We start from the raw sequence: 20,169 nt of genomic DNA, 5'->3' as shown, positions 1-20,169 counted from the left end.
CTTTCCTTACTTGAACTCCCTTGCAGAAGCTAGTTGTGATTGCATTCCTTGCACTCACCTGAGTGAACTGACTATAGAAGGATAAGAATTGTTAAGAGTATTAGCCATTCCAAAAGGGTGGGGTATGTCCATGGCCTGTTTCCCCTCTCCACTGCATCAGCTGGCTAACAAGGAGATCACACACTACACTGTTAAGTATTTCAGTGTTGTTCTCCCACTGCAGGGAGCTTCCAATAGGCACTATGCCTCCCTGAGAGTCAATACCCCCACACAGACACAATGAAGGCCGATGTCTAATACATACCTTTGTTAAAATAGCCTATTTTAAGGGGCTAAGTGACCCAATTGGTTAACACATTAGCTTTTCAACTTTATAGCCTTAAGTCACAGGAGACTTATCTCTGGTTTGTGTACATTACTCCACATCAGAAAACACAATTGGCAGTCTATGCCCACCAGCCACAAAAAAACACTGTTATGTCAGGCATTTGCATCCTGTACTTCCTGGCTAATTAATTGGAGGGGCTATCCACAAGAAATAGTTCCTGCTACCCAGGAGAAGTGGGTAGCCATTATTAATGTCCCAGCTCATATCTCTCAGTAGCTCTCATGAGCAATGCTGCTTAAGGTGTCTAAATGTACTGGTGGGAATTAAAAATTATAGTCCAGACCCCTTTCACTAGCTGAAATATTGTAAACTTGTATCACTGGGGCCAGGATTGGTGTCAATGTACTTTGTGTGAAAAGTGCAATAGAAGCATTAGTATTTGACAGCCCTGGTTGAAATAAGTGAAATTAATGGAGCTCTTTTCATATACGACAAGGCCATGGCACCCCTTTCATGCTGCTTACAGACAGAGAAAAGTCAATACTTTTTTATTACTTGACACTGACCTACATTCTGCACTACAAGTGCCAGGCCCACTAATTGGTTTCAGTTGTGAGAAAAGTTTGCCCCAAAGAAACATTGGAGCAGATAAATCAATCTTTTTTAGGGTAGCTTAGTGGGTTCTGAGCACTTGAAATGACATTTATGTTGTATTGACAGAATGGGTTGTTATACTCATTTTGTCATGTCACAAGCCCTTGTACTAGTTGGAAATGTTGTTAACCAGTACTGATAAATTTACAAAGCAAGAACTTGGCTAGATCAACATTTTACTTTTATAACAGATTCCCACTTCTGATCTGCTTTCTTTGTTAGAAATCTCTGTGGCTATTAAAAGGTCATGGGGCTTATGAGGACAGCTCAGTTTAAAGCTCTAATTTTACTATCACAGGCACTAACATCAAGGATATACTTACACATGGACACCTAGAGTTACATAGAAAGGATCATACTATATCAATGATTATTTTAAACAGTATCCCTGATTTAATCCTTCTTTAAAAATAAACGACATATGTCCCAGGATATTGACTCAAAATGGAAGTTAAGCAGAGATGAGTTGAAAATCCCTGCTAGCAGTACTCACTAATCCAAGGACAGAGTGAGGATTTTGGTAACTGTGTCCCTACATAGCATAACATTACATTTTTTTCATGACCGCATATATTGTTACTTCTGGTTGCCATTTTTTCCCCCAAATATGACTGTCATGACTGCATGTCTTGCATTGGATAGAACATGTTATCACAGCACTTACTTTGATGTCAGATTTTTTTTCTGAGACCCATATAGATTTGTTTACATTTTCTCAGAGCATATTGTCACAAATGACATTGTGCAGTGGTGGTGTATTGGGCTGTCTTGTAGATTGCCCAGGTTGGTTCAGAAGAAACCTTGGTCTGTGGATCACGAGTCTAGGGAGAATGTTGTTTATTGCAGAGGTTACACAATTAACCTTTGGAGCAGAAGTATGTGGAGCTGTTTCAGTCTGTCATGGCAATCTATATTTAGGTACCTCTTTAAAAATGGAACTTTATCACCATAGACAAAGGACATTCAAAGTTCACATCACGAACCATAACGTTCCAAGTTCAGCAACTGCCCATCAGCTTCATAGTTAATTACGGGCTTAACGCAGAATTATGGAGGGAAATTCTATGGTCTGTGTCATGCAGGAGGTCAGAGTAGATGATCATAATGGTCCCCTCTGGCCTTAGCATCCAAAAGTTTGGGAGATTGGAATATGCTGCTTTCTGCCTACTTTTGTTTTGGAGTGAAGTAATAGGCTTTCCTTTTTCAAGCTGATGCCTAACTATAGTTCCACATTGCTTGATAAGACCCCAGAAAGGCATTTTTTAGTTATGTGCATATTTATGCACTGTACTCTCCATGTTATTGTTGAAAGAAACTATTAATATAATTTTTTTTGCTGGAAACACGAGGGGCCATTTTCAAACAGCCTTCCAATAGGTACCCATTTGTGCACATAGAGCTTTGCAAATGTCCATATAGTTTGCACACACAAGTAATAAAATTTACACGTGCAAAGATGATTTCTGTTAAAAAAAGGGGGGCTGATTGCTTGTAAATTCTATTACTTGTGTGCAGTCAATTGTGTGTGCAAAATGGAGCATCTGTTTTGAATGTTGGATGTAATTAAAATCTTGAATTTTAATTTTGAAGCCATTTTATAAAGTGTTGCTGAATCAAAATTATCAGAGGTACCAATTGCCCTCAGTCAGATGTAAAATTTCTTTAGAATTGATTTTTATCAACAACATTCCCAATGTAAAAAGCAACGGAGGGTCCTGTGGCACCTTTAAGACTAACAGAAGTATTGGGAGCATAAGCTTTCATGGATAAGAACCTCACTTCTTCAGATGCAAGTAATGGAAATTTCCAGAGGCAGGTATAAATCAGTATGGAGATAACGAGGTTAGTTCAATCAGGGAGGGTGAAGTGCTCTGCTAGCAGTTGAAGTGTGAACACCGAGGGAGGAGAAACTGCTTCTGTAGTTGGATAGCCATTCACAGTCTTTGTTTAATCCTGATCTGATGGTGTCAAATTTGCAAATGAACTGGAGCTCAGCAGTTTCTCTTTGGAGTCTGGTCCTGAAGTTTTTTTGCTGTAAGATGGCTACCTTTACATCTGCTATTGTGTGGCCAGGGAGGTTGAAGTGTTCTCCTACGGGTTTTTGTATATTGCCATTCCTGATATCTGACTTGTGTCCATTTATCCTCTTGCGTAGTGACTGTCCAGTTTGGCCAATGTACATAGCAGAGGGGCATTGCTGGCACATGATGGCATATATAACATTGGTGGACGTGCAGGTGAATGAGTCGGTGATGTTGTAGCTGATCTGGTTAGGTCCTGTGATGGTGTTGCTGGTGTAGATATGTGGGCAGAGTTGGCATCGAGGTTTGTTGCATGGGTTGGTTCATGAGTTAGAGTTGTTATAGTGTGGACCATACCTCTTTTCCTCCATCCATGCCCCCTATATAGGCAGCTGGAAGGGGAGGTGGTGTAGGATTCTGTACACTATATTTGTGTCACTTAAGGATCCACTTGAACTCGGGTAATCATCTCAGGGATAGACACACCGACTCCATATGCAGAATCCACCAATAGTACGTTGCAAAGTGGCCACACTGGACTGGAGGATCTGGTCCTCTATTTCATTATCTTGTATTATACCTGTTATAGGAAATGCATAGGAAATGGCAAATGCAGCTGGAAAAATCAATCACAGGTATGCCATCTGGAAAATGGCCCTGCTTACATATTGCTATTGAATTTTTGTGGTGAGAGCCTTTTGACTGTGTTGATTAATTGTATAGCCAATGGATTGAATACACTTGTAGTTCATTTTAAAAAATGTTCAAGAGACCAAATAACCAAAATCAGACAAATTTATTGTCTAAAGACGAAACAGTACCATACGTAAAGGAAACATGCATGCCCTCCTTCTGGGAAGCAATTCTTATCTTACACAGAAGTATGCTTTGGAAATATGCCTTTAAACAAGCTATATTTATAGTAGGGTGACAGATGTCCCGATTTTATAGGGACAGTCCCGACTTTTATATAGGCTCCTATTACCCCTCACCCCCGTCCCGATTTTTCACACTTGCTGTCTGGTCACCCTAATTTATAATATAGTTTTACAAGGTACAAAACTCTCTATATGTCACTAAAATCCAACCCACCAGTTTGTAACAATTCCTTAACTTATTGTTTTGTTACATACTTTGTCTCTGTTTGGATACCATATTCCAAAACAGTTGCCCGTGGAAGTATCTGTACTAGGACATGGAATGTATGTATCTTGATTTTGACAGATTTTGTATTTGCTAGCACCAAAGCTGACTTCAGTGTGTTATGGGATACTTACCATGAGTGAACAAGAGTAAGCAGAATACCATTCAAATATAAAGTCTGTGCTAACATTTATATATAACACAATGTGTAATATATATGAATATGGTGTGCAATACATATAGCATATACCTGTTGGCTAACAACTAAATAAATTCACTAATGCATATAACAACTGATTTAAAGAGAAATATCTTTTCATGAGCACAGTTTGTGAATATGTAAAAGACATTTGCCCCCATGTTAGAATAAAAATGTATCTTTAAATTGGGACTTTACAGAGTAGCTTGAGTGTAATTTATAGTTTATAAATAAGATGCATTCACTTCACCTTCTCTGAGTTTTCATGAATTATTTTGCAATCATAGCTAAGTGCAGCTCCTTCCTCTTTGTGCTGCTCCAATGGCACAGGAGGATACAGAGGTGCTGTAACAGGAAAATCCCCACATCAGATAAAGTCATCTGTATGCTGCCCACCCTCTCAGCAGGTGTTGGGTGGGGACAGAAGGGGATTTGGCCAGCCATGTACTATGCTCCAGTGATCCCCTGTCAGAGGACCTTAGAGTCCTCTGCTCTAAGTAGCAGTAAAGAATAGGAAAGGAAGAGAAATGATGAGGCAATATAGAAACACCCTATATGAGGCAATAAGCATACACACCCAGAGCGAGAGCATGCCAGGATACTCTGGGGCACGGTTTCCTGTGCCTTCTTCCCTTTTAGTGCACCAGCAGAGCAGAGTCATAATTAAGCTCTATATATTTAAGTAAATAAATTACTAGGCTTTTTTGCTAAAAATATGTTCACATTTTTTCCTGTGTTGCAAACATGATGGGTCTATTTATTCAGTGTATTTTATATACATCTTTAATTGGTGTAACTGCAGTCATCAGTGAATTTATTTACCCTATCAAACTGTAAGGTCTTGCCTAGACGTGGTCAAACATAACTGCTGTCGCCACGATCAGAGCCAGTTGTTTAAATACTCAGTTGTGAGTATCCAGTGAAATAGCTTTAAATAACAAGATAAACAGTACAGCTGCCAACCCAAAGTAATCTTACACTGAGGGAGTAAGTAGCACAGAAAATTTCCTCTTTGTCATTTTGACTTGGGTTTGAAGCTAGACCTGGGCTTAGTTCCAGCTCAAAAAGCCGTTCACTTCAAAGGCTCCTAAATCGTCCCGAGGAGCTAATTTTGGCAGTCAATTGTTTTTGTTTGGCCAGGCATCTTAATAGCAAACGCCGTCTGCTCTGCCAAATGAAGACTTCTTCAATGTTCAGAACCACCATTCCCAATTTTTTCCTGATAAAAGGGGTGGGTGTTTGCTAGTAGCCTTCCCCCTCCAAAAAAAATTTAATCTTTTACAATTTATTAAAAATTAAAATGAAGAGTAATTGATTTTTCTACATGAACATTAAAAATATTTTTTCCTGATCAAAACTACAGAACAATTAACACCTTTCTTGAATTCTAGAATAATGTAGGTGCTAAATAAATGATAATGATACTATCAGTTTGGTCTCTATGAAACTAGAGCACCTTTCTGTGTTTGTCGTATGTTTTCTATCCACCTACACCAATGATATCAGCATGGTGAACTTAGCAAATCAAGTACAACTATTTTCGTCTCAGGAAAGGCAATCTGTTTGCAGTTACACTGGTAGTAATTGTAATAATTATTACCGTAATCACAAGAATAGTTTTTACAGACCCTCCTGTACCAACAAAATGCTTGGGGTACCAAAAATACAATGGAAATTAAAATATAATAATATAAAAAAGCATTAAAATAAACAAGTCTATTTTAGAAATACTTTGTTTCATAAATAAAAAAAGGTGAAGCATGGGGCGTTCTACACCTACACTGAAGATCTCTCTGGAAATAAATCTTACAAGATGTCAAGGGACAATGGTACCTTTAAAATCAGAAAGGGAACGTGTTTTCTTTTGACTTAAGAAGTGTAACTTGCTATTTTGTGAATTTTGCATCGGAGAGTTTGCAGGCACAGGAAGCTGCCAAGTGTCAGATGTTAGAAATTAAAAGTTATCTTTTGATTATTTGGTATGCAAATAAGGACCCTGATCCTGCACCAAGAACTATGGGCAGACACCTGTATTTGTATGGGGTGCCACTGAAATCAATGGGGTTCCACGTGAGCATAGGGATAGATCTGCATAGTACTCAGTGCCAGGTTGGAATCAAAAGTAGAGCGGGCCAGAGAACGACCATTCTGTTTCACAACAACTTTCTAAATATATTTTTGTTCTGCACTGTAAAGAAAACAAAACATTGAGAATGTTTTTGCGAAATGGAATTGTATTGAACAGCTCAATTTTTCTCTTTGAGTCTCTCTCTGGACTCCGCCCTGGATATACTTGCATCCAAAAAGAAGATTCCCCAGAGTGAAATGTTAATACAATGCAAAGCTTTAGTTTTGCTGATGATACTAGCATTTTTTTCAGGACCCATGAAAAAGAGGCCAACACACCTCTTGTTATGAGCACTTTAACCTATTGACTCCAACACTTGGGACTTTCTAGTGCAGTGGTTCCCAAACTTGTTCCACCGCTTGTGCAGGGAAAGCCCCTGGCGGGCCGGGCCGGTTTGTTTACCTGCCGCGTCAGCAGGTTTGACCGATCGCGGCTCCCAGTGGCCACGGTTCGCTGCTCCAGGCCAATGGGAGCTGCTGGAAGCAGCGCAGGCCAAGGGACATACTGGCCGCCGCTTCCAGCAGCTCCCATTGGCCTGGAGCAGCGAACCGTGGCCATTGGGAGCCGCGATTGGCCGAACCTGCGGACGTGGCAGGTAAACAAACCAGCCCGACCCGCCAGGGACTTTCCCTGCACAAGCAGCGGAACAAGTTTGGGAACCACTGTTCTAGTGCAATGGGTTAATTAGTCAGGTTAATTAGTGTGCACTGGGCAAAATAACTTAGAATCCTGAAGCCATTTGGCTTGGTTGCTTGTGGACTATATTTGCATTATACCACTACCATTACAGCACAAATTCACCGGTACTTTGTGTGCCAAATCTTGTTCGCTTTACTCATGCAAGTATCCCCCTAAAAGAAAATAGGACTGTTCATGTGAGTAAGGCAAGCAGTATTCAGTCCTGTATCTTTTCTGTCATATGTGAGTCCATGGCCAATTGATGTTGGTTTTTTAATTTCTTTTTCTTATTTCTATATTTGATCATTATTTTATACCAGTTCTCATCTACTTACTAATTGAACATCCCTATTTTACTTTTTGTAAATGGGGAACATTTTAAATATTTTAAGAAAATCCTACTGGATCTTATTTGAGACATTTTTTGCTTAACTGTTTTGCAGACAGGAGGATGTGTTTAGTGCATCGTGATTTGCAAAAGGCTATAACATTCCGTCTGTGTGGCAGAGAAATAAAATTTACAATACTTACAGTTATGTACAGTTTATAATACATATTTATTTTTAATTAAGTCTATTGATCCAGAATTTTCTCCCCAATCTATAATGTACATTTTGAAGTGTTTCACAATGTCATATGTAAGCTTCAGCATAGGTCCTAAATATTTTTGTGCATAACTTACATCCTAAATTTTACCTTGTGTAACAGGAAAATTAAAATGGAAGAAAGACCAATGGAACTGTACAATATCTACAGACCTATTAAGTATACTAAAAAATTAAAGTGAAAAAACAAACAAAAATACCCAAACTTAACTGTCTTTTTTCCTCTCTGTTTTTTCTAGAACTTCGAAACAGTGTTACCATCCATTGATCTCTTTGATAAGTTTGGACAAACATATTCCAAAGCTGGGCAAATAGTGTAAACATCTATCTATACTGTATCTATTCTATCCAGTATAAAAACTTCTGATAAGCTATAAAACTAGCAATAAAGATCTTTGAGAAAATGCAAAGCACAATGTTGATTAACTTTCCTCCAAGGAATGTAAATGTTTTCCATAAAATGTTGTATGCTACACCTATAATTAAGTAGTATTACACTACTTGATCTTTTAGAAATGCAGGTTTTTTTATTAAAAATCTTTATAGTTCTGGCAAATGTAATGTATTAGGAAATCCGTCTGACTCTTATAACTCTTTTATAAAATCCTTCATTTATTATATATATATATATATATATATATAGAGAGAGAGAGAGAGAGAGAGAGAGAGAGAGAGAGAGAGAGAGAGAGTAATGAATGGAAAAATCATGGATAAGATCCAGCAACTGTGTTTAATAGAATTATGTACATGTGTTAACTACAGTATAAACATTATTTTCTCTGAAACATGTAAACCTTGAAATCTAACTCATGGAAGAATCTACAAATGTTGAAATTTTCTCCTTTGGGGCCTGAACAACATCTTTTACAATCAATGGCTCCCCGGGGACCTGGATTGGGCCATTTATACAGATATTACTGCTTTAAATCCTTCAACTTTTCTGTGCTTGTTATAACTCTGCAGAGTTAAGAAAGAAAAACTGCAATTCTGTAACACTTTCACATATTAGCTTGTAGGCAAATCCATTTATACATATTTACAGTATTCCATGTATTGCATTTTACTCCTGGTCCAAAAAACCTCTTCTGATAAGAAGACTGGCACATGGGAGGATATGTTGCAAAACAACCACATTATAGATGGTTATGGATGAACACATTTTTGATCACACAAAATTCATTCAGGTCATCATATCCCACATACATTTTCACTAGAGTGTGCCCCTGCAAAGTTCTGAGCACCCTTGGTTCCCATTAACTGTAATGCGAATTGAGAGTGCTCAATCACCTCCTGGGAGGAGGAGTTCAATACCTTGCAGGACTGGGCTATAATTTATTTCTTCAAATAATGCTGGTGGATTCTGTTTTCATAGCACTTTGCTGTCTGAATGCTTGGAGAGATACTGTATTTTTCTCCTCATGTAATCTGGAATATTTACTTCTCAACTGAGAAAAAACTTTTTTTATGGATGATTTTTTATAATGTGGGACTATTGTCTTCTCCAAACGAGCACGCAACTCCCATTGTCTGGTGTTATGCACATGAAGGGGTGTCTCTATACTAGGAATTGAACCATTGCTGACAGAGGTTTGCAGCACCAAGTCTACCTGAACCAGTATTGAAAATAGTTTATGTACTAGTATAGACAGGGCCAAAATATTTTCAATCCCATTTCAGAAAGTCTGAGACTTGCGGGAACCAGAGGACAGGAGAATCCTCAGAGATGGGAGGAAAAACATATGCCACATTTTATAAATGACAGTGGTACAAAACAAAGAGGTCAGCATTTGAGACAAGAAAGAAGGACTGTATTTTTGTTCTTTTGTACTTTTTAATTTCTTAGCAAATTCCAACTTGTAAAAGTTAGTCTTTCTGAGTTGCCACAGGAAATGAATGTCCTTTAATTCTGGTAAGTGAGAAACAGCAACCTCAGACAAGTCCCTTCTGTTAGGATTTAATTTCACCAAATAAATCGGAGTGCTTCTGTGCTTTGTGGAGGGGGCTGAGCATGAGACACTTGCACAAAACTGTTGATGAATAAAGATGCCACAGTAATTTTTAGATGTGAGAGCTATCTATTTGATTGCTACAGCTTCAAGGTAGTTCATCACTTCACAATAACTCACCCTGTGTTGCCTCTTACCTCCATACCACATTTTCCCATCACTTCGATTAGAAATGGCAATACCTTTATCAGATTAATCTTTCTTTCTTTTAATATCTCTGACCCCAGGATAAACAAAACCTACCCATACAGACCATCATTGCAGATGCTAGAGTTTTCAACAGCTGACAGTTTTCAACATAGATTAAGGTTAAAAAGAGTACTTTCAATTCACTCTCACTGTTTGACTCAGCTCTCTCTCTCTCTCATTCTTTTAACCCTCATTCGTTTAATTTTTTTGAACACAACAGGCCACTTCCCATAAGCCTTCTTACATACAATGTATGTCTGTGGATTTTATTAGCATAAGAGACAGCTCCACGTATGCAGTGAAGTAATAACTTCATTACCTGTCACTTCTTTCTCCAAATGTATTTTTGTAGAGAAGACAGTGTTCTCCTTTTCAGCATGGGATGATATAGAACTTAGTTAATTCATAGTCATGTTTAGCCCCTAATATACTGTGCTGCCACTCCAGGGTCCAAGGTTCAATTCCTGAATCCTTTCTCTCACTTCTCATGCAAGCGTAGTATTCTGCTGAACAGTTAAAATGTCCTGTTAACTTTGATAGTGAATATACTTCTTTTTTCCCTAGAAAAATGATAAGTACATATTGGTACCTTACCTTGGGGATGGAGTTCAATCAGGAAAAAGGTCAAGGAACTCTGCAGGATCTCTTTTAGAGATGTGCTGGTGAAGTTAGGCTAAAAAAATTGATTTCACACAAGTATTCCAATGACTGCTCTACTGATTGTTTTTCTCCTCTCTTACACTAATTATGTAGACACATACAAACATACACCCCACTACCAGTTTATTAAGTTAAAGCTTTTTTTTAATATAAAGGCACAGTACAATAGTTTCCCCACTAGATACCCAAATTCCAGTCTATATTGGTTACTGAAACCAGAGTACAAAAAGTAGAAGAGGCTTAAGCCCAGACAACAATCCCACTGCTGAAGAGAAGAAAGAAGAAAAAATGCTCAGAACCCAATCCTGTGAGGGCCTGAGCAACCTAAATCCAGCTGGGCACTCAATACCTTGCAGGAGGCACCCAGCACCTTGCAGGAGTAGGCCCTTATTTTGAAATACCATGAATAATGTATCTGTAAAATAATGTATCGGTGAATGTTAACAGTTCTGTAGTATTTCAGAAAGGGAGAGATGGTGAGTAGCCTTTAGGCTTTGGGCCAGGCAAAAGCACAAGGAAAATGTGGTCATGTTCTCTTGTTTAAATCAAAGTGACTGCATGTGGCAAACCCATAGTTTTTATTTATTGACATTTAAATCTAGAATTTTATTTATATTCACTACAGTAATAATTATGTAATAGGGGTTTTGGCTACTTTGTATTACTAATGTTTGCAGAATCAGGCTGTCTATCAATAGAAAAAGAAATGATTTTGTACATGATTTACTTTACTATCGTAATCTCTCCTACCACAACTAAGTTTGCTATCTTACTTATAGTTATCAAATTACCATGTATACTGTGGATAAATGTTAGTTGTATTTTATTTTCTGTTTTCTTCACTGTACATTTCCCTTGTCAATAAACCTATTGCTTCAAACATATTAACATTGAATGTTATTTTGAGAAGCACTTGTCACAGTTCAGGGCCACCGCACCTGTATTTCCCCTTAGTGGTCCACCAAGAGCATCGATTCTTGGCTTTTTGCTCCCCAGCCATTGCCTTTTTGGATGGAGATCCATGTCTCTCTCCCTTCTCACTGTGGTATTCCCAGGCTGCACAGTTCCCTGCCTTCATGATGTATGTCCCAGCACAGACAGGCTGCCCTAGGCCACCTGCTTTCTTTCTCTTCAGAGACTTATAACAGAGTGATTGTCAACCACTGTAAGTTACCATGTAGCACTTCCTGTGCAAGCTTACTTTGTTCTTAAGGTAAAAAGCATCAGAGAAAACTTTGTAAAAACAATTCCACAATAACACATACATGGTTGCATTTTTAATACTATGAACTCCAAAAATGTTAAGCTTAATTCAGTAAGGTTTAACTTAATTCAATACGGTTTGTCCAGGATGTCACAGCACTCATTGACTATATTGACAGTTTCCAAAGGGATGTTACAGCCTATTTTCACTGTTCAAGATCTGAAGAATACCTTATTAAGATAGCTATGGATGAAGATACAGGTAAAGGAACACTTGGAAGTTTTGAAACTGACAGGACTAGAAGACGTATCCCTTTGGTGAAGGGACAACAAACTTATCAAACCACTGTCAATTATTTTTGAAAATTAATTGAGAAGTACGGTTGACCAGACAGCAAGTGTGAAAAATCAGGACGGGTAATGGGGGGTAATAAAAATCGGGACTGTCCATATAAAATCAGGACATCTGGTCACCCTATTGAGAAATGGGAAGGGGTCAGAAGACTGGTAAAAAAATTTAAAACGGTGTCAGTCTTTAAAAAAGAAAAAATTGTGATTGTGGCAATTGCCATCCATTAAGTGTAACTTCAATATATAGTAAAATAATGGAACAAACATGAAGAGAAAACAAATCATTGGACATCTACAGGAAAACAGAACTATGGGAAAAAACAAATTTAAGATGAGTTAAAAAATCATACTAGACAAACGCGACAGTAGCTTTGTATAACTGCAAAATGTGACCCTGATTCTGCAGTCAGATATGCAAGGGCAAATCCTTGTGCCTGCATAGAGCTTCAACAAAGTGTCTGAGGCACTAATGCTGTCAATATGTTTGCGAGTGGCTTATCCCTGGTCAAAGACACTATTACTGTTGGCATTTTGGTGCTGCTTTCCTTGGTGCATAACTAGAACAACACAGTGCGTGTCTCTGAGGAACTGTGCACGTCAAGAAGGAACTGGTGGTAGCACCTCAGGCAACCAGAACCTCCCTGGCATGTCAGTCAGATTTCTTCATTCAGCACTTCAGACACTTGGAACCTGTTTCAAGAATTTGTACCCGACGACGCTTGAGCACTTTAAGCTCTAGGGTCTGTCCTGAGAGATTCAAGTATTATGGCTTATGCCTGCACATCAGATGCAGTAGTGTATATGCCAGGTTCCCACAGTTTGAAATTTGCCTCTTTAGTTTCCATGATAATGTTATTGCCTTGATGATGCCAAGGTCTAGTCTAATCTTGGTGATGCCAAATAGGTATCCAGTTGGTGTGTTGTTAAATTGGCATACTTTTACAAGCTGAGACTTCCTCCTGGGATTTTAAAGCAGAAGATGCTTAGCTTTGGGGATGTTTTCTCTTAGAGAAAACCTATATTGGCGACCACCAGGTACCATCTCTTACCACCAATCACTTTCTGCCATTGGTCTGCGCTTGAAGATCTTGCAATACTGCTGCCCCCTTCAGTAGAGTGGACAGTGTGAGCATAGAAAATGTCTTTAAACAGAAGCAGCTGAACAGCCTCTGCTGTAACCCAAAATGGTCACCGCACTCATAGCTGGGAACAGTTGGCTTTTAATGTCCCCAAAGGCAGCGTTGCCATAGTATTGCTGGCCAATGTTTTTGATCTGCTCTCTACACTCTTGTGGCCTAGCTAATTTGTTGCTGCAGCCATTGCAGACAGCTGCTTTAGTGTCTTCAAAGGGTGGTTATTCAAGCTGAGAGAGCCATTTAAAATGTACCCAATGAGGCTCCACACATTAATGCTTAACAATTAAGACCTCTGCAAGCACCAGAATTTAGGAGTATTCTACATTTCAATCAGAGGTGGCTGGAGCTCTGAAGGTCTATCAGTGATATGTCTTTTAGAACTCAACAGTCCAGCATTTTCATCATCTCAGTAGCTCTGCATAGTACAGAACCCGAGAGCTCTCTTGCTATGGATATTAGAGGGATAAGGATCTTTTGAAGTCATGTGATGCTATGCTCTGGGATGACAGAAATTCCCCTCCAGAGAATGCGTGTAACACGTTATCACTAAAAGCTGGATTACTCTACACTGATGGATACCCCTGAAACCAAAAGGAGTTGCACCTAGGTAACAGAGTAGAATTTGGGCCTGTGTTTTGTTTATCCAAATTTATATTTCTTACAATAAAACATTACTTCTGAATTTTATCTTGCTCTAGTTTTTACAAGGATTTCTGGTAAGCAAGAATAGAAAAGGCTTACCCCTCTTCCCAGACCCACTGTTGGCAAACATGATCAGACAATGCAAAGCTAGCCAGTTTAGTATTCTTCCATTTCTTAACAACTCAGCTCATTAATGAGAAATCACCCCACTGCTGGCACAATCAGATACAGTCACTTATCAGTACATTGAGTTCAGTTTATAGTACTCAGATTCATATTCATGATCACAGAATGCAGTGGAGCAGTTCATTAGCACACTGCTGCATTAAGCAATCACTGCCAAAATGTGACATGTTGAGATTATGCATTAAACTGCATCCTTAAAGAATTTTTTGCTTAAGAAATTGCTAAACTGCTGAAACCTGTTGAAAGAAATCATTGAGGCACTTCCAGAGAAAACATTCAGTCTCTATGTACATACTGTTAAATTCAAAAAGCCTGGGCTGTTTTACAGATGAGATCATAAAATCTTTTAATGCAAGTTTAGCCAAAGTCCCTATTATGACACCTAATTGCAGTTAGGTGAGACCCATCCCATACTTAACCTTCTTCCCTACTTGCTGTTACTTTGTTCTGACTCTTTTCAGTTTCATTCAAGCTATTCAACAAAAATCTAGTTTCTGTACCTCAGAGGTATTTTTAAATACAGAGGAACAGTGTTTGTTTGTTTCCTTCATGACCATTTGCTGTCTTAAAAAGAGACAACTTAAATATACTTATGAATTGGAAAGGGATGGTTCAAAGGTGTTGATGCAAAAAAGTAAGCAAGCCCAGAGGTAGACGCCATTTTAAAATTTGGTCTTGAAGTTTGCAAAGGATGTCTGTCTCTTGCACAGCATTGTCTGCATTCTCCAGGCAGATGTTTCATTTGACTCAAGAATATCTCTAGCTACCAACACAACATTGTCCTTGCAATTTGTCATACAGTCCATGTGTGTGATCTATATAATGTCATAGATTCTGTGTGTGTGATCTACTCAGCCTGCTGCTACAGGCTATTAGCCTGGAAAAGAGCTTTCAAATATAAAGAAAAAGGGGGAAAGCAGAGTGTTAATGGCTTTTACTGTAACTAAAGCTCAGGGTCTTTATGTGTTATGGGGATACAGTCCATCAAAATATCACCTCCAGAAAATGAGTATCTGTTCAGTGGTGGTTGCCAGTTGGAAAAAAACAATACCATCAATGAACTCTCTCTCCCTCCATCATGCAAACATTCACAAGACTGAGTGATGTTGTACAGAGCAGGGTGAAGTGGTACAGATAAAACAGCAAGCAATCCAAACCTTCACCCAAAATATGACCTTTAATGAAGCCATTCAGAGATCTGAAAATGTTTGAACTTAATTTTGCCATTCCTTGCTCTTTTTTTCCTTTTCATGCGTTTATGAACTTTCTGGTTCAGGCCAAGAATGGAAGCAGAATTTTCAGAATTAAATAGAGAAAGGCTATTCTCCTGATATTATGGGCCCAGTTTTTCAGACCCAAGAAGTTCAGCTAACACAGAGAAGAATACAGAATTTTGGTATGTATCCAAAACAAACATTTGAACCTTTAGAGGTTGAGCCCCACATTGTACTGATATCAGGAATTAAGGTGATGAAGTAAGACCTTAGCCCAATGCATGATAACTTGCTCGTTTAATTGTTACCTCATTCTGTCCATTTCTCCCACCTCTGTTTATTAGGTGTCTCATTCACATCCTGCATCATAACTTAGACTGAGAGCTATCTGGGCCAGAGACTTTTCACATGTCTATAACTACACTTAGCACAATGGGACCCTGGTCCGTGATAGATGCCCCAGGCATCACAGCTATACAAATAACAATAACTAAAAGACATCCAGGAGATTTTAGTCATATATAGGCATGGAAGGATTAGTTTGTTATCTGTAAAATGTCAGTAAATATTGATTTCACCATATACATCCAAATTGAAAAATATATATATTTTCATTGATAATAATCAAAATTTACAGATAGGTAAAGTAAGAACAATGCTATTTGAGAACTTTAGAGTTTGTTTGAAGGATATTTACTTTGTATATTAAAACAACAAGGAGTCCGTTGGCACCTTAAAGATTAACAGATTTATTTGGGCATAAGCTTTCGTGGGTAAAAAACCTCACTTCTTCAGATGCATAGAGTGAAAGTTACAGATGCAGGCATTATATAATGACACATGAAGAGAAGGGAGTACCTCACAAGGGGAGAACCAGTGTCGATGTAGGGATATTAAAGAAGATACTAACAGTGATTCCCCCAAGTGACAGTGACACCCCCCCCCCATAATTTGTCCCCCACACTTTAAAATCCAACAGTTTCACCAAGTAAACTTGTAAGCTACTGTCTGTAGAAACCATTGATTGTATCTGTCCTGTGAAAGATACTTTATTACTATGTAAAACTTACAAACAAGTTAATTGACTTTGTTCTTCCAGTGAACACTATGTTACTACCCCTGATACAAAGTAAACAAACGCTATAAGCTGTTAAGTGACTTTCACTTCATTGTAACAGCAACGGCTCCTAGGAACAGACCCCCACCATCTGTGATTGAAGGGCCGGGAGTCTCAAATGAATTAGCCCACACCCCGAAAGTGGTGGAGACAGTAAATTAAAATATGATTAAGATATGGAATGTATGTTGATGAATGCTTGATGTACATGAATGCTTAGGGAGGTGTCAACTAGAAAGGGAGTATCCATCGGCCAAAGAATGTGTCAAGTAGACCACCAGACAACCCCGGAGGGTAAACTGGGATCCACCCCGTCACCTGGAAGGATGAGAAACACAAACTTTGGACAGTGTGGAGCCACCAGGAATGTGCCATCTGCTGATTGAGTCAGCAACAGCAGGATGAAACAGCTCCCATAGACTAACATAAGAATTAATTCCTATAAGAATGGACTCTAAAGACTGAAGACTTTGAGTCTCTGGTTCTGCTGCCAACCTCCAGGAGCATCAGGTGCACCTGACACGGACTTGGCTCCATCCTCATGACCAAGATACCTGGCCAGTAACTTGGCATGAGCAACTTCTAGGCTGGTAACTATAACACCTATACAGAACTTGAATGAATGATTGTGTGAATGAATATATGTGTGTGTGTGTGTGTGTGTGTGTGTGTGTGTGTGTGTGTGTGTGTGTGTGTGTGTGTGTGTGTGTGTGTAAGGAATAAGTAGTCAAACAACGTTGTTTACTTTTATCTTTTGCTTTATCATTATATTTACAATAAATGTGGCATCTTTGCCTTATCCCTCTTAATAAGATCCTGCTGGGTTTTATTCTATTGGTATAACATTGACAGGGCCAATTCAATCAGGGTGGATGTAGTCCTCTCCCAATAATAGATGAGGAGGTGTCAATTCCAGGAGAGGCAAAGCTGCTTTTGTAATGAGCCAGCCACTCCCAGTCCCTATTCAAGCCCAAATTAATGGTGTTAAATTTGCAAATGAATTTTAGTTCAGCTGTTTCTCTTTGAAGTCTGTTTCTGAAGTTTTTTTTGTTCAAGAATAGTTACTTTTAAATCTGTTATAGAAGGTCCAGGGAGATTGAAGTATTCACCTACTGGCTTTTTTATGTTATCATTCCTGATGACCGATTTGTGTCCATTTATTCTTTTATGTAGGGACTGTCCAGTTTGGCCAATGTACGTGGCAGAGGGGCATTGTTGGCACATGATGGCATATATAACATTAGTAGACGTGCAGGTGAATGAGCCCTTGATGTTATGGCTGATGTGGTTGGGTCCTCTGATGATGTCGCTAGAATAGATATGGGGACAGAGTAGGCAACGAGGTTTGCTACAGGGATTGGTTCCTGGGTTGGTGTTTCTGTGGTGTGGTGTGTATTCATGTGTCATTATATAATGCCTGCATCTGTAACTTTCACTCCATGCATCTGAAGAAGTGAGGTTTTTTTACCCACGAAAGCTTATGCCCAAATAAATCTGTTAGTCTTTAAGGTGCCACCGGACTCCTTGTTGTTTTTGTGGATACAGACTAACACGGCCACCCCCTGATAATTTGTATATTGTGACTTGTGATGTTGAGCTCATCCTCCCCCTCACCCCCCCCAATATTGTGCAACTTTGAAAATTTAAACAGATAAAAATTGGAAAAAATGGATAAACATCAATATTATCTGTCAAAATTATAACAAAATTAAAACTGAATTCTGCCAAGCCTACTCATATAACCCCTAAGGACTCTATTCCTACCAACCCAAAATACCACTCAGCAGTAGAGAAGGACAGAAAGAATTGGCCATAACCTGAAGTCTTACATACATACTTACATAAGAACATGACATAAGAATGGCCATACTGAGTCAGACCAAAAGTCCATCTAGCCCAGTATCCGGTCTTTCAACAGTGACCAATGCCAGGTGTCCCAGATGGAGTGAATAGAACACGTAATCATCAAGTGATCCATCCCCTGTCGCCCATTCCCAGCTTCTGGCAAGCAGAGGCTAGGGACACCATCCCTGACCATACCGGCTAATAGCCATTGATGGACCTATCCTCCATGAACTTATCCAGTTCTTTTTTGAACCCTGTTATAGTCTTGACCTTCACAACATCCTCTGGCAAGGAGTTCCACAGCTGACTGTGTGTTGTGTGAAGAAATACTTCCTTTTGTTTGTTTTAAACCTGCTGCCTATTAATTTTATTTGATGACCTTTAGTCCTTGTGTTATGAGGAGTAAATAACACTTCATTATTTACTTTCTCCACACCAGTCATGATTTTATAGATCTCTATCATATCCCCCCTTATTCATCTCTTTTCCAAGCTGAATATTCCCAGTCTTATTAATCTTTCCTCATACAGAAGCTGTTCCATATCCCTAATCATTCTTGCTGCCCTCTTCTGTACCTTTTCCAATTCCAATTCCATCTTTTTTGAAAGGGGATGACCACATCTGCACACAGTATTCAAGATACGGGTGTACCATGGATTTATATAGAGGCAATATGATATTTTCTATCTTATTATCTATCCCTTTCTTAATGATTCCCAATATTCTGTTCACTTTTTTGACACCAATGCACATTGAGTGGATGTTTTCAGAGAAATGATTCTAAGATCTCTTTCTTGAGTAGTAACAGCTAACTTAGATCCTATCATTTTATATGTATAGTTGAGATTACGTTTTCCAATGTGCATTTACTTTGCATTTATCAACACTGAATTTCATCTGCCATTTTCTTGCCCAGTCACCCAGTTTTGTGAGATCCTTTTGTAGCTCTTCACAGTCTGCTTGGAACTTAACTATCATGAGTAGTTTTGTATCATCTGCAAATTTGCCACCTCACTGTTTACCCCTTTTTCCAGATCATTCATGAATATGTTGAATAGAACTGGTCCCAGTACAGACCCTGGGGAACACCACTATTTATATATATCACATTCTGAAAACTAACCATTTATTCCTACCCTTTGTTTCCTGTCTTTTTTTAACCAGTAACTGATCCATGGGAGGACCTTTCCTCTTATCCCATGACAGCTTACTTTGTTTAAGAGCCTTTGGTGAGGGACCTTATCAAAGGCTTTCTGAAAATCTAAATACACTATATCCACTGGATCCCCTTTGTCCACATGCTTGTTGACCCCTCAAAGAACTCTAGTAGATTGGCGAGGCATAATTTCCCTTTACAAACACCATGTTGATTCTTCCCTAACGAATTATGTTTATCTATGTGTCTGACAATTTTGTTCTTTACTATGGTTTCAACCCGTTTGCCTGGTACTGAAGTCAGGTTTACCAGCCTGTAATTGCCGGGATCACCTCTGGGGCCCTTTTTAAAAGTGGCGTCACATTAACTATCCTCCAGTCATTTGGTACAGAAGCTGATTTAAATGATAGGTTACATACCACAGTGACTAGTTCTGCAATTTCACATTTGAGTTCCTTCAGAACTCTTGGGTGAATACCATCTGGTCCTGGTGACTTATTACTATTTAGTTATCAATTTGTTCCAAAACCTCCTCTAATGACACCTCAATCTGGGAAAGTTCCTCAGATGTGTAACCTAAAAAGAATGGCTCAGGTTTGGAAATCTCCCTCCCATCCTCAGCTGTGAAGACCGATGCAAGGTTTCTCCGCAATGGCCTTATTATCCTTGAGTGCTCCTTTAGCATCTCGATCGTCAGTGGCCCCACTG

At 38.9% G+C, this 20,169-nt stretch overlaps 1 protein-coding gene across 3 annotated transcripts in view; it reads left to right on the top strand.

Annotated features, from left to right (window-relative positions):
• SPATA17 (spermatogenesis associated 17) overlaps positions 1 to 11,486 on the top strand; it is a 175,355-nt gene extending 163,869 nt beyond the window's left edge. For all 3 annotated transcript variants that reach the window (XM_065589431.1, XM_005288739.5, XM_005288742.5), the window contains exon 10: positions 7,996 to 11,486. In XM_065589431.1, coding sequence (XP_065445503.1) covers positions 7,996 to 8,076 — 81 coding nt within the window. In that variant the 3' untranslated portion in view covers positions 8,077 to 11,486. The remainder of the gene's footprint in view (positions 1 to 7,995) is intronic.
• Positions 11,487 to 20,169: the final 8,683 nt, after the last annotated feature.

Source organism: Chrysemys picta, chromosome 3 (assembly GCF_011386835.1).
Source record: "Chrysemys picta bellii isolate R12L10 chromosome 3, ASM1138683v2, whole genome shotgun sequence".
NCBI classification, from domain to species: domain Eukaryota; kingdom Metazoa; phylum Chordata; order Testudines; family Emydidae; genus Chrysemys; species Chrysemys picta.
Note: the sequence above shows the minus strand (reverse complement) of the source record. Positions and strands in the feature narration are given on the sequence as shown.